At 45.0% G+C, this 15,985-nt stretch overlaps 1 protein-coding gene across 1 annotated transcript; it reads right to left on the bottom strand.

Moving 5' to 3' along the window:
• Positions 1–12,724: 12,724 nt before the first annotated feature.
• Positions 12,725–13,210, bottom strand: LAJ45_10184 (uncharacterized protein; the record flags this gene model as incomplete). The annotated part of the gene is made up of 1 exon (XM_046119712.1): positions 12,725–13,210. One exon carries the CDS (start codon positions 13,208–13,210, stop codon positions 12,725–12,727), a length of 486 nt encoding a protein of 161 aa, XP_045967011.1.
• Positions 13,211–15,985: the final 2,775 nt, after the last annotated feature.

Below are 15,985 nucleotides of genomic sequence, written 5' to 3'. Positions count from 1 at the left end.
TGGTTTCAACGACTTCCAACCTTTTAACTAACATACACATATGGAGAATGATTATATTAAGACCCTAGCCCTGAAACAGAACACACCTAGCATATTTGTTCTTTTGTTTGTTTAATTCATTAATTATACCCCAGCATGTGGTATCTTACTGTGATCTTATATGCACCGCGAATTGGCTGGAGAGGAATTTTTCTAAGAGCTTCGAGTATTTAAATCCTCAAATGAGCCAGCTCATGCACTCTACTATCATATATGTTCGGGAACTGGGGGATATATGTCGATGGTAAATACATACTTAAGCTTGCTAGTATATAAATTTTAAAGTTAGTATCAGATTAATATTCTGTATAACCTATCACATTCAACCTTGTTAATCATTTAATCACACCAGCTAGCTCTCGATCCCGATATTTATATAAGCTTTCCCGACCCAGGCCCCTAGGGCACCTCTTGGCAGGTTAAATAGACCTTCCAATATCGATCTGGGGAGACTGACTCACTCTGGATGGCAAATCGCATATCTGAAACGAGATCAAACAAACACTAGAGTCTATTCAGCGAATTTCAATGCAGCTCAGTTGACCAGTTTAAGCATTGTTGGCGACTGGCATGCGCGGTCAAACGTCAGGCGCTGCACCCAATTTCTCAGTTGGCACCATAATAGGAGGTTCTGCTGATTCTTCATGCGCATTTGAATCTATATGGTACCATAACCAAATGCGAGGTATTGCTAAACACCGATATGGGTACGGTACGTAGTGATACATATAACACAAACAAGATGAGACTCCACTGATTTCGAGCTCGTCTTGTTCTGAGAATTAAGGGCGGGCCCAGTGGTTAAGGATCTAGATCCAGGATCGGTATCACCCAAAGTATCGAGACCGCAGCTCGAGCATTTACAGGCCTTGTACTTCGGGTGCAATGATAAGTGAGAAGACACCTGCTTACAGAGGCTGTGCGAAGGTGTCTTCTCACTTATCATTGCACCCGAAGTACATACATGTACGAAAGCAGAATCAGCGTTGAATCCTCTTGAATTTTCTTCTTCTTTAATTCATTAATTTCATTCAATATTCTTGAATTGATACACGTATGAATGCATCAGATCAACCTCATCTTCCATTTTTGCAACATTTTATGATGTTTTGGGACTTCTCGAGACTACCTTGACTAGCTTCGAGACTAATAGTTTCACCCCCTAGTAGAGACCTCGTCTTCCCTCGTAATATCATCTTAAAAGAATAGTCTCGAGACTCTTTATCTCGTGTGCATCACTAGATATGGGCGAATACAGCGGGAGTTTCAGCTGTTGACGTCCGTTCGATCATGCATGTTAAATAGCACTAGTTTACACACGAACTCATCGCCGACGTCGATCCTTGTATGTACAATTAGAGAACCCTCCTTACTGGTTGAATTGAATGAAAACTTTGGTTTTCTTGGGGAACCATACTCAGCTCTCCTATCATCTTTCTGTCGGGTAAATTAAACACACCTAACACAACTCAATCGGCGGGATCACCTCTATCTATCTCACAATAGGAAGTCTGTATTAGACCAAATATCGGTGGGGTTCGTTTTATCTTCCTCTACAATGTACGTTCGCCGAGCCCATTACTACCAGCGGAGGTCACATTAATTAAGAGGTACATACAGTATCAGAAATGGGAGTAAATATGATAACGAAGTATACGGTGGCGCCACGGCAGCGGTACGGCATTGCTAAAGACTGTGGTAGTTGTTTATCCATGTTTCTGGTATATTTGCCAAGGATTTCTCTTTTAGTAAGATAACTTCGGGGACTAGCCTTGGCTGTGTGTGTGTGGTTATTGGCCTTGTTCCCCGTAAGTTCGGCCTTGAAGCTTGCCCGGATTTCTATAACAATAATCGTATAGGCAGAATAATGCATTTTGATTCACCGCACCGCCATACCCAAATCTGTCCCACCGCACATGAATTGGGGCAAACACACGGGCTGCGCACTTGAACTAAAAGGTTTGAATGTTGATGATATATCATGGGATTGGTAGAATGGCGTACGCGCTTACGTGCTGCGATGCCTTTCATCTAGTTCATGCATATATATATATACTATTGGAGACAGAAGTAATTCACAACCGACCATAGCAGGATGGCTGATATGATGTGCGTCGCATATGCATTAAATGACTACGCCCGGCTGGAGTAATGAATGGAGAGCCAGTGAGCGAGAGGGAAGCTAGGTATATGAATGCATAGGGGCATGCGCAACAGGAAACCCGGGGGAAACTACGGGCTAGAGTGTATCTTGAACGAATGACTCCGTCTTCCTTTTCTTCATTGCTCGGAGCCTTCCGCTGTAGGTTATTTCCAGCTCGAAATTTTTGAAAGTCTCGAGACTTGGCAAGCTTCCTACCCATTTAGGCCCATCTGACTGTATATGTAGAGCGGTGCATGCATCGTAGTTGGTCTTTTCTAATTTTGAGGCACCCCCTTCCCCGGTTGGAGAGTACCATTGAGGCACAAGAACTCGGGAAGGCCTTATGGTCTAAATAAATCAATTGCGTGGGTTTCTAGACGAACAGTACTGGAGACCCAGATTCGAAGATTACGTCTCAAAATTTGAACTTGGGCTGACCTGACTCGCGCATACTATTTTAGACTGAAAAGAATGATAGAGATCATCTCTAAACGAAAGAAGTTCATCTCTACACGACCAACATCTCGCTTCCCCATCAACATCACCTCCGGGGATCTCAAATGACTAACACTCATCATTAGGCACGCGAGTAATACAATATGAACTATGTTATCTTATCCTCTGATTACTTCGGATGCTGTGATAGACCGCCGGGCACTCTAGTCGGGTAGAATAGCTTGCGATCCCTTCTTACCATAGCTATATGTATATAGGGATGGGCGGTGGCACGAGTGTTGATCCCCACGGTGAAATTCTATAGAAGTAAAGGCAGATGGATAACCGGCTTCGAAGATGCCTCAAAACACCCTCGTTTCAATAAATCCCGGTAGATCAGCCAAATGGAGTTGTATCAATGACCTTAGCGTGAACGTACGGGCTACCCGTAGAGCAGTCTCTGTGGTGGCCGAATGTCTCCACCGCAGCTAGTACTTCTCGAACGGTCCCCGTGATCTTCTATGAAATGTGAACGTTATGGGGGAATTCAGATATAGAAGAATCGAATTGCAGATTTTATTCTAGTCTAGATCTAGAGCCTTTGAGAGGAAAAGTGAAGAGGAGTCCCTCCTCCTCGCTTAGAGCCAACTAACAGTACAATGTGTCGTCATCCCGTCCTCTAAGATACGATGTCACCACCTCCATTATTATGTTCTTTTCCACGCCTCCGGAAATCTAAGGTGGTATTGATAGGGTTAGGGTTATACACCTACTGAGGTGAGTGTAAAGTTCACTGTATTCAGTATTATCATTGATGATAGTCTAATAGGAAGGCGAATCCTCATCTTATCCTAAGTCTAATGGACATGTAACTCTCTCGTCATTCCCTCTGGCCTTTGCCAAGACGCTAGTACCTTTACAGACTGTGGCCTTCTACATAGTGTCCACACATATAACGCCTACTACACCTACCTGTTGTTTTAATTAAGAAATACCACCGCTATTTTACCTACCCTAAGAGCTCAGGGTTATGTATTCTTATTCACCGAATGTTTCTCTCGTACTTGGTGTCATGGGTTGCATGCAACCAATGTAGGGTATGCTAGAGCTAGGTTTAGTCAGTATTAACGCCACCAAGCAAGCCCAGATGACCAACCTTCCACACAAAACTAAACTAAAACTAAATATGCAGGTTAAGATGGATTTTGCTGCGATAGAAACTCTGACATCGCTGTGAATCGAGATGTGCACGTAGCTAGACCCTGACACCAGCTGCGAAAAGCCTCATCGCTGATGCCAAGCACCCTGGCGCTCGGTTAGAGGCAGCTAAACTTTAATTTAACCACCGCCATGGCCGCAGCAAGGGCGGGTGAAACCCTGTGCCGATCATAACTTTAATTAATGTATGTAACCCTGGGGCTTGGGGTCTTGGCGATAGGGCGATATCTTAGCACACAATAGGTATTAGGCTACCTAGAGGCGTAACAGACTTCATTCCCCATCTTCGATCCTTCACAATAGGCCACCACATAACTACATTTATATATACATGTACTGTCCGGTATTGCAGAAGAGAAGGGATGGGCATTTGGATCGCCTGGTCGATTTGATCTACAAGGCTAATTGATCAATTGACCATTGGGGACCAACCACCCCCACATTCTACTGACGACGTTGGCGCACAAGCTATCATTCGGGTAGAGTCTTTCCTGCCGAAGCATGCGCAGGGAGAAAAGGATAGCCGTACATTCTCGGTGCTCGAGACAGATGTGGAACTATCAGACGAATACTTACGTCTCAACGTTACGTATCCTAGTGGCACTCGAAGTGAAATGAAAGGATGGAAATAGGGATCGAAAGCGAGTAAGATCCCAACATTCGCTCAAACTCCCTTTCACTTTGGCCAAAATACAGAGTGGGCTGGCTTCGGAATCAAATTGGATCGTAAGAAGGAGAGTGGCTATCTTGGAATATAGGACAGGATAGGATATTAAGCCATCGCCAGCTAGTTACTATACCCCTTGGAACTCCCATGTAGTACATATCTTGTCGAGATGTGATCGAAATTGACAACTAAGCGCCCCAGGAGTGTATGTGGGCTAACCCACATCTCTAAAAGCTCAGTAATATTATCCCCGGCGCTCAATTAAGTGCAATATTTGAAATTCGATTCCAATCATCACAATACCCCCAAAGCCCGATCTCCGATACCAGAAGGTGTAGGGTACGCAAACTAAAAGCAGATGAAATCTGAGCGGATATTGTTCTTAGCATACACCTAGTATTGACAGCTTTTGAAACAGAACCTGACCCCAGACACGTAGCGAGGGCAGAAAAGGTTCGGCTGTATAACACCCATATTCTAGTCAATATCAAGCGAGGGCTAGCTGAACCTTAATGAAATGTCAAAATAAGCAATCCGTCCACAGTATCCACTGGAATATCGATGACACAAACGATCTATAACCCCGAGCTATTGGTATCATTCTACCGCAAAACCTCGGTTCGTTCGGACGGTTCCCAAGAGCGGTGTTGGTTTTTGTCCGCTGTAAAAGGCTCTATAAGGGCGGCATTCTTCGGCCCCCTGCGAATCCGTCCTCTTGGCAACCATCCAAATAAACTACCCCTTAAACCGTCACCAAAATGCTGACCCACCAAAAAAAAAGAAAATTTGCTGTGGCTTTACTAACAGATCTTCTAATCTTTCTTATCAAATAATAGATCTCCCATACAAATTCAACCCCTATATCACCGGGGTCAGCAATTGACGGGTTAAGGGATAGCTTCTCACCCAGCTACGGGCCCATGGGCAAATGTTTTCCATGCAGTATCTACTACGCTTTTGCTCAGAATATCATCTAAATTGTTAATATTCCATCTTATTAGAACCTACAACTAGGTAATAGAGCTGATTTCCAAATCTAACTACGATATCCTAACATGCGCCAAGTGTTTAGAGATTGGTATGTAGACATGGTTGGGACACGTCTACAGCAGTCTTACTTCCCGCCCACGAATTTGAGTATTAGGGATTTCACACTGCCCAATTAGATATGACACATTGCGCATACAGCCTGCGAAACTGATAACAAACCAATAGAGGTATTTTGCTCCTTCACTCGCTCTTTGTATCATAATGCGCAGTAAACCCCGAGACCGGCCATCAAGAGTATATTCCTGGCCGACCAGTAGGCATATCGATATCACAACCGGGGTTGTCTGATGCATTCGCTTAACGTATACTCTACTGATACCTTTTCGCATCCGATACCGTCAACGTGGGCTACTGGGGCGCATCTATGGCTATATACGTGACTAATGATGAACAAGGGGCATTGCCCTGATTCTTAGTCCCGAAACTCTTGGCAATACAAGAGAAAGCCTCATTGGGGGCGGGAAGATAAAGAAAGAAGGTACTAGCAGGGATGGAGGTCTCATAGCTATTTCGATTTTTTCGACATTTTCTACCAACCACATTATCTTCTTCTTCTCTGGGTTGAGCTGGGCGTTGTTTCAGAGATACGCTTGTAGGAAAATCACACAAACACCCGAGACTTACCCAAGTATCTCCCCAGCAATGTTAGTGCAGCCAATAGGAGATAACGTGGCTGGTTGGCCTAGCTCGATCCCATATAGAAGCAGGAATCTGCGCATACGGCCTTGCGCATTTTATGTCACAACCCCAAATCCTCAGATATTGAATACTAGTCATACCGATAGAGGTCAGTATTACGTACGTAGTTGAAGGACAGGACCAATATGCAATAGTCCACCATTTACAAAGTGGTATCGAGTGTGCCTTTGTGGGTACACTGGATCATCATTGTTCAACCTACCACCAATGAACCTTACCGTGCCCGGCGGGGCCGGCCCGTTCTCATGCAGAAGGGGAAAAAAGCATATACTATGTGCGTGTGACAGTACCATAACAGTCTATCCGTACTTTGTGATCGTTGGTTTCGATCACAGATATATATATACAGTGGCTAAGCCGAATGGCCAAGCTAGATGCACCGAAGCTCGTATGGTTAAGTAGGGAGAATATAACCCGCAAAGTATTTTGAAAGGGACGGTCGGGGGTCCACCATATTGAGTTTATCCGTCTCGGAGCATCGCCGGAGTCGTCTGGAAATCTCGAAATTACATAATTTGGCTATTCCTTACCTCATATATATATGCATTGTGATCTATTTACCAATAGGAAAAGGAACACAGTTAGTGCCTCTAGAGAAGTGAGGGCATATCTGTGAGAAGTCAACTACAATCTTCTATCTCTTTTAAGAAGCAAACATGAGCGGAGTCGATGGTCGATGCATGGCGCGCGGGCTATTCACAGTATATCACTCGAGCGTCGAGTGACAACGAGTGAAACAAACACATCCATTACAGAGACTATGATTTCTGGGCCATGTTCATTATTACCTGCACGGTGGATGAAACCGAGGAGTATGTTAGGTTCCACAAGGGAGAAGTCAGGCCAGCAGTGTCCATACATACGTATACTTTACTTGTAGATAACAAAGATCACAATTGTTTTAATTAACGACAAAACGATCACTCACAAGACAACCAACATTGACTTAGATAATTAGCGTCACGAAACCTGAATGCCACTATGATAGTATCTAGGTTCCAGTCGAAGCTGGTCGGGCCATAAGCGATGTTTCACGGTTCCCGGCAGTAAACCTAACCTATAGCCAGTGTTTGGTGGCACCAAGGCGCTGCCAGGTCATCATCCATCTTCAATTCTCTTTGACTCCGCACCCCCTCCCCCCCCCCCCCCCCTTCCCCATGGTCTCCGAGATATGCAGTTGCAGTACCGGACATGCCAGCTAGGTACCTGGCTCTTGAGGCTATGACAGTGCGCGTCCATCTCCACCCTGGACACTGCCCCCCAAAGCCGGTGCGGCATCGATCTGCTCGACTGCATCGCAGCCATAGCCTGGCCCTTCGCTACCGGCCTCGCTCCACTCCATTCATTCCCGATATCTTACAAACCTCCTCCTAGCGCGGCGAGTCGGGGGATATTGCATTCACAACCATTAGTTCCGATCCCTCGTCACGCAGGCAATGCATCACAAGGCATTCCAACGAGCAGCAAACCAACTCTTGACTACATGTAGGTAGAGTAGGTACTTTACTAACCAATCCTTCGGGCATCATGCACAAAGCTGGCTACACCCCCAGCTCAACAACCAGTGGTACTCTATAATATGATCGGCGATCGGCGCGCTGATCGAGCACCCCGAGATTGAGCGACCAACATTCGCCTGGTTCGAAATCTAATTCAGCCGTTTCCGATCGTGTACGCGCAACACCAACGAACGAAAACAGGCCCAGGAGTAATTACGCGGTGTGCTCTCTTTACCCATCGAAAGAAAGACAAAAAAGGTCCACGTAGCATTAGTTGACACACACACACATGGTTTACGCCCCCAAGCGAGGCTCGCAGGGCAGGGCAGTCATCATCAACTCGGGCGTCTAGGACTGGACAGAGATAAAAACACGAATGCGCAGAATGTCTCATGCGCAGCCCAGTTGGTGACATTGAAATAAAGTTGGGGTTTCACAGCAGCGCGGTGCACGGGGTGTGATTGGTCTCGTGGGAGAGCCAAGATGTGACAGGTCAATTGGCTCTGGAGTCGGGGCCTGTCGCTTGGAATGCCAGGGGCCCCCCGCCTTAGCTCTTGTCTTTGATGTTGATACCTGTCGTCTCAGAGCTGCCAGCTTTATCATGACGAGGGTTAATCCTAGAGTACTCTACTCTACAAGCCGCTTCACGCGCACGCATGTACGAAGATGAGGCACGCGCTCACCATTCCCTAGAGACTAGTGTACTCTATTTACCCTCATTGCATTATATGCCTATCGCGCAATCTCTCAGTAAATCTTCAGATTGGTCAAGTGTCGGTATGTGTTTACGTGTGTGTTGAGCCTCAAACACACAAACCCACTCATCTCGTCCAATGGAGCTGTAATGTCCCAGACCAGTCCGATTCGCTATTCCTCAGGCCTGCGGTAGACGCGGCCGCCTTGAGAATTATCATTTGGTCCATAAAGTGCAAAAAAAGGCTGGGTCTGAGTCGACCATCAGGTCGGTCACACAATGATATGAACAATTTGGTCTTCTGCATGAGCACCCGTATTTTGGGGGGGGTGGGACAGTCTCTGGGGCTTGTTTGTTGCAGTTGTTTCGTGAGTCAACCCTAACCCACACAGCTAACAGGCCGTAGAATTCAATTCACCTGTTTTATGTGTTCCTAGCTTGATAGAAATCCATTGCATGATTCTCTCTCTCTGAAAGACGTAATGCTGATTCGGCGTGTTTTATAAGTGGATTCTCCCATTTTGGCAGCTCGGGTACTAAAATGAATTATCATCATGAAATGTCACTCGGGAGTAAATGATAGTTGCGATATTGATTTTAGGCTTTTGTGCCTGGGAGTACACTCTCCGGGTTAAATTATGGACGGAGTTAAGATTAGATCCTGGGGCCATAGTTCTGGCCGGGTTTTAGATGTGCATTGTATGGTATACTAGGCACTCTGTCCCGTACATAAGTCTAGAAAAGGATTCGGGGAATATATTTTAGGGTATGTATGTGACCCTATAGTCAGATATTCTGTAACGTTTAATTAAGAATCAAAGATCCTCTCCGCGATATCTCTTTGACTATGCCAGTATATGAGCCCATGGCGTGTTGGCCGCTTTTTGTCCGGGAATACTTAGTCCTTTATCAACTACCACTATACCGGAAGAATTTCTGGGTGCCCACTCTAAGATGTACGCGTATATTATTCCCCGTGCTTCCTAAGTTCTCGTAAAATCACCAAATATACACGCAGAGCTTACTTTGAATTGTCAAGAACCGAAAGAAAGAAAGAGCGAGAAACCAGCGAGTCGCAACCTAACCCTAAACGATAACTATAAAGGCATGATGATGATGGATTAGAATAAGAGAACCCAATATCAGCCGCGGTTTCATGTCGCTTTAACTGTTGTATACTAGGGCTTTGAGGGCTGATCGATCATGATGAGAAACGAGATCTTGTATATATATACTTATGTAGACTCTTCCATGATTCAACACGTGTAAACCATGGTCTGGATGACACCCGGGGCCAAATAAGAGGGACTATACCCATACGAAATAGCGCAAGACATCCGAATTAAATCGGTATCCTAACTACATGTATTATACTGTAGCACTATCATAACTGCCCTATTCTGCCAGATATAATAGTGCTAGACCACTATTTGTGCGAATTGAAAACTATATATTTCTCGGATGTAGCTCTAGATTTATATCCCGAGAAACTCCATATGTGAGTCGTAGCTAGCTGCAATCAATGCCGAAGACGAGATCGATGGTCCCGACACCGCGAGTGAGACTTCATGATTCCAAACACCGGGCGAATATTTTTTTTTGTTTAATTCATTAGTTGCATGCCACCGGAGCGAATAAAGTGTGAGATTGGTATGACGGAAAACGTTAAATACCCAGTGAATTACGTTTTCTTGTTATATCTGGCGATAGTGTTTCTACTACAAGAAGGTTGGGATGGATAACTGTCATTTATTCTCCCCGAAAGAACATCGTAACGCTATGTACGACGTATCGGAGTCATGTGTTCTCAGCGTTACTCTTGGTCCCTAGCTAGGTACATACATATATCCCATACTCGGGAGGCTCACCGCTTGCTGTTATCTTACTGAATGCTCGGTATTAAAGCCAGCAAACATGAGTACACCCAGAGCATTTGGACCTTGATGTATCCACAACAAACAACCCCCCGACACCATACATGTGACGTATCAGCGCAACTTGTAGATTTGCGCCTCCGGACGGAATATTGAAGGTTCAAATGCATCCGGGGGTAAGTTTCTCCAGTCCCTAATACGTTATATATGCTTCCTTCTCCATTCTCTATTTTTTTGATGTAATAAACCCACCGAAGTACTTCCATACCTCCCGCGCCTATCATCCCCCCCCCCCCCAACTCCCCCGGCGGGCCGTCTCCTCTTTACCTCAACGTAGGTCGACTTTGCTAGTTGGGATTTATCTGGGCGCTGTATATATATAGGTTGTTCTTTTAACTCTCTCTTGATCTCTCAATAGACAATGACTAGCGTAGAGGCCAAGTGATGATGGAATTCTATTGCCGAGTCAGAGACAATGATAATGAGACATGCTCTATGAAAGTGGGAGAGAGAAACCGTAAAAGATCGCAAGATGCGACTCAGTTTATTGTACTCACACGTGAGATTCTCACAATATAATGTCGCGCCAAGACAGGCATTCGTGTCACTAGCAACTCAACCAATCGGAATGACGAGAAGGCAGGACTTCTTGGCCCTTCACCATACATTGATTCACGCTTCGCGGGAGTCGACGCGGTAATTGGGTAGTTCAACACTTCCAAAGCCCCTTTCCCCTGATATTGATGTATGCCATGAAGCGAGAGAAAATGCATTTGCTCCGGATCCCATTTCTCTAGAGATATTCGGACTGAGCATCGATCGTGTACGGGTATGGCTACCCACCAGTGCACATGATATCTTTCGGAAGTACAGCAGTGCAAAACGTCCATGTCCCGTTCCTATGGATTAGATGGAATAGCGACTAGCTGTGTGACCTTTGATATAAGACTCAATGTTCATGATATCTGTCGGCCCTCAGCTTTGATTCGTGATCAATTCTAAGAGGAGGTTGTGACAATGTACCCTAAGCTTCTGGATAGGCTTTGGATATAATCCGTGTTTGACTTTCAGAAATACAACTTCCTTGTGTACATGTAGGGAGACCGTCTCTCCGTAACAAATGAGGTTAAAGCCGGCTCTGATATATCAGACCTCGAAATTTCATTATCTGTTACCGGCCGGATATTGCAAAGAAATTGAACACCCATTTGGATAAAAATGCGAAATACCCTTATAACTCCCCTTACTGATTGGTGTGGTCATAAGTCGTGCTGGCTAGAGTTGTGTAAACTAAAGTACAAGTATTATGAGTTGTCAAAAACAAGTAGAAATTTGCGATGAAACCAAAATTTGTATAGGAGTTCAACTTCAACGTTGACTTACGCCAAAATCAAGCAGCAATAAGGCAAGAGATTTTGTTTCTGTGATCATCTATAGTGGTATTGTCTAGGATAGTGATATGGGCTCAAAGGTGGTACTTTCAAATTTGGTAATTGTAGGCTATTTGTGATTGTGAGGCCAGTGATATTGGGCACAATACAAGACGAGACGAGACTGAAACATAGTCTTGTCTCGTCTTGAAATATTAGATTCATGTTTTGTAATTGCCAATACATAAGGGTCAGTCTTGCTAAAGTCTCGAGACTTTGGGATTACAGGTCTTTCCAGGTAAAATAACCCGAAATGTCCCAATGATGGAGGGTTAGGAGGGTTAGGGCTATCAATTGGGGATTTCCTAACTTTATGATTGAAGTGAACGCAATAAAGAAAGATTTTTCTTTAGAAAGAAAGTTTCAAAACTTCTACAAAATGGTCTCGAGACTTTGCATAGTCGACTTTACATGGTCTCGCCTTGTCTCGTAAAGTCTTACTAGGTTTTGTCTTATCTCTATCGTATTTTTTTCTTTTTTTTTCTTTCTTTGTTTAATTTATTAATATCTCATCCCCCATCACTACAGTACCAAAGAGCGGGGTGTTTTTCGTACCGCGAGACTGCGGCATTTGGTTGGATGTCGTATTCTTGTAGTACATGTACCCACCATATTTGAGGAAGACACTCAAAAATAGATAGCAGGAAGAATAGAAAAAGATAGTTTCTATGATTCATCAAGTGAGCAAGATTATCGACTCAAAGAAATATCACATATGTGTTATCTCTAGACTATCCAGTCGACCACTTATATACACAAGCTACTACTGAAATTTGCGAACAGATTGAAATAGATTATATTCAACTATAACTTGAAAATCTGTGATAGCCCTATATCATCCGCCCTCAACATCTACCTCTAAATCCCTGCACTATACTATTCTCTTCGAACTCGCCTTGTGAAAGATAGGGCTCCTCGGTCAACCAATCATGACGTAAGGATTATCTGTTAGAAACTTGGGAACCATGTTGGTGTCTTAGTTAGGAGCATCGGGCTCATTAAAAGGGCCCACTGATAAGGATCTGAAGCTAATGTGCTCGTTCAAGAGTTCCGCTATCTTGGTGTGCCCCTTCCGGAGAGCTAATGCTAGCGGTGTCTCATCATCGTTGTTCTTGCTGCTCAGCTCTACCCCCGGCATCTCCAGCAGTAGCTTCACTATCTCAGTGCGCCCCAGATATGCAGCTTGTAATAGTGCTGTATCGCCATTGTTGTCCTTGATGTTTGGGTCTACCCCCGGTTTCTCCAGCAGTAGCTTCATTATCTCTGTGTGCTTTTCATATGCAGCTCGTGATAGTGCTGTATCGCCATTGTTGTTCTTGATGTTTGGGTCTACCCCCGGTTTATCCAGCAGTAGCTTCACTATCTCAGTGCGCCCCAGATATGCAGCTTGTAATAGTGCTGTATCGCCATTGTTGTCCTTGATGTTTGGGTCTACCCCCGGTTTCTCCAGCAGTAGCTTCATTATCTCTGTGTGCTTTTCATATGCAGCTCGTGATAGTGCTGTATCGCCATTGTTGTTCTTAGAGAAAGTATGTGGGAGAAGTGAAGTAATTGATCGTGTTATTTGTGCTAGCTAAGGGGGAATGCCCCGTATTTATACTAAAGAAAGGTAGTACAAAAGAGATACAATGAGTCATGAGCGTGTGAGTAATGGAATGACTAATAGGAAAGTGAGTCATACGCCGATGACAAATACTATATTGAAATGGTGAGAATCTTCCAGAACTATGAAACGTGCCGAGCGCCCTATTTCAAGACTTCCCCTCGTGAGCCACAGTGAATAGTAGAAGAAAATAAAACATGTTTGCCTTTATCCAATCCCTTTGTGAGTAAATCCGCCACGTTCTCGTTCGTAGAAATATATTCCAGTTCAAATAATTCATCCTCAAACCGTTCCCGAACAAAATGAAAGTGTACGTCAATGTGTTTAGACCTTTTATGAAAGACAGGATTTTTAACCAAAGAGAGAGAGCCGTTGTTGTCGCCTCGAAGAATGAAGGAGAGATTTGGTTTTCGTTCCAGCTCGTGGATTGCGTTCCTTAACCAGATCAGTTGTCGACTGGTGTCCGAGAGGGCCATGTATTCCGCTTCAGTTGTAGAAGTGGCGACAGATCGTTGCTTATAAGAGCGCCAGGAGATGAGGGCTTCCCCTAGCATGAAGCAGTGACCGGTGAATGAGCGGCGATCGTCGATGTCGGAGGCATAGCTTGCGTCGCTGTAGCCAATGAGTGCAGTTGGTCGCGTTTTGGTGTAATGGAGTGACCAATCGAGGGTGCCCTTAAGATAACGGAGGACGCGATGGACTGCAGCTAGATGAGCCTTGGTGGGACAGGAGGAAAATTGTGAAAGCATGGTGACGGTGTAGGCGAGGTCGGGTCTAGTGCCGATTACTGCGTACATGAGTGAACCGATTATTGACTGATAAATTGTTGGATCGTCGATTTTCTCAGCTTCCGTTCCTTTTTGGAGGTGGACGTTATTGTCGATAGGTGTTGCCACAGGTCTGGATTCGTCGAAGCCGTATTTGATAAGTACACGCTTGAGATAGGCTTCCTGTGATAGGGCAATGCCAGTCTTAGTGTGGATCAAGTGGATTCCGAGTGCCCAGTTGGCTGTGCCAGTTTCCGTCATTTCGAATTCAGAGTGGAGGAGGAGGCTGACACGGTTTTTGCGTTCAACGGACCAGTAGAAGATGAGGATATCGTCTACGTATATTGCGATGACAACTTCCCCTGTCTTGTGTATGAAGACACAAGGGTCGAAGTCTGCTTTTCTGAATCCTATTTTGATTAGCGCTTTTGAGAGGCGGGCATACCATTCCCTTGAGGATTGTTTGAGTCCGTAGATGCATTTGATTAGTTTGCATGCTTTGCCGGGAGTGGGATAGCCTGGAGGAGATTTCATGTAGATTTCTTCCTTAAGTTCGCCGTATAGAAATGCGCTTGTGACGTCCATCTGATCGCATTGGCCGCCGGTTTGAAGGCAGCGAGCGAGGAGTAGTCTGATGGATTCGTATCGGGTGACGGGGGCATAGGTTTGATCGAAATCTTGACCAGGGACCTGTGAGAAACCTTTTGCGACTAGTCGGGCTTTGTACCGTATGGGTTTGCCATCGGGCCCGAGTTTAATTTTGTATACCCATTTGCAGTCAACTAGTTTGCGGTGGTCCGGTGTGTTGACCAGATTCCATGTGTTATTCCTTGCGAGTGAGTCGAGTTCAACTTTCATAGCATTCTGCCATTTTTCGGAGTCAGGACTGTTCATCGCTTGGTGGTAGTTTGTTGGTTCTGTTAGGGTAGTGTCATGCTGAATGTTGTGTCCGTATCTGACCGGAGGTTTCCGTTCCCGTGCTGGGTTACGTCTCGGTTGATCAGTATCTGTTTCATTATCATCATGCGGGGTACGTTCAGTGGCGGGCCTCGTATAGCCGGCCCCCACTATACTTGCGTGATCTTCCGAATCAGTGTCGGAGAAATGTTCCATGGTTTCGCGCATTATTTGTTGGTTGATCATGTCGTCGTCACTTGGGTCGTCGTCGTATGTTCTATGCTGTTTTGGTGTTGACGGACGTGAGGGTGGTTCTTGTTTGATCTCGATTTGTTTTGGTTTAGGGGGTGTGTCGGTTTTTGTTTTGACTTCGATTTCTTCCCCTACGGATGTACCTTTAAACCTAAAATGACGAGAGAGAACTACTTTCCTTTGTGATGGTATGTAGACGCGACAGATTTTTTCAGAATCTCCGTATCCGCAGAATTGTCCCGTTATAGCCCTAGCATCCAGTTTTGTTCCTGCTGGTCGTGCTTCGACGGGTATGTGTATGAACATGGTTTCACCGAAGGATCGGAGGTGCCCAATAAAGGGTTTCTTGCCGGTGAGTGCTTCGTATGGTGTCATATTCGGGAGTGATTTGTGCGGGAGTCGATTTTTGACGTGTACCATGGTGTTGATCGCTTCTGCCCATAGATTTTTTGGGAGGTTGTGGTCGAGCAAGGCGGATCGTGCCATTGTTGCTATAGTCCTGTTAAAGCGTTCTGCTGTTCCATTTGACTCGTGAGAGTAAGGTACAGTGAATTCATGCTTTATGCCTTTAGAGGCAAAGAATTGTTGGAGGTCATTGGAGATGTACTCGCCACCGTTGTCGCTTCGAAACCGTTTGACCGTTTTGTCTAATTGATTTTCCATGTATGCGATATATCGTTCCGTGGCAGCTGCTGCATCTGACTTCTTTTTAAGGAAG

This window comes from Morchella importuna, assembly GCF_003444635.1.
Source record: "Morchella importuna strain M04M26 chromosome Unknown Morimp01GS043, whole genome shotgun sequence".
NCBI lineage: Eukaryota > Fungi > Ascomycota > Pezizomycetes > Pezizales > Morchellaceae > Morchella > Morchella importuna.
The sequence above is the reverse complement of the archived record's forward strand: the minus strand, read 5'-3'. Positions and strand labels throughout refer to the sequence as shown.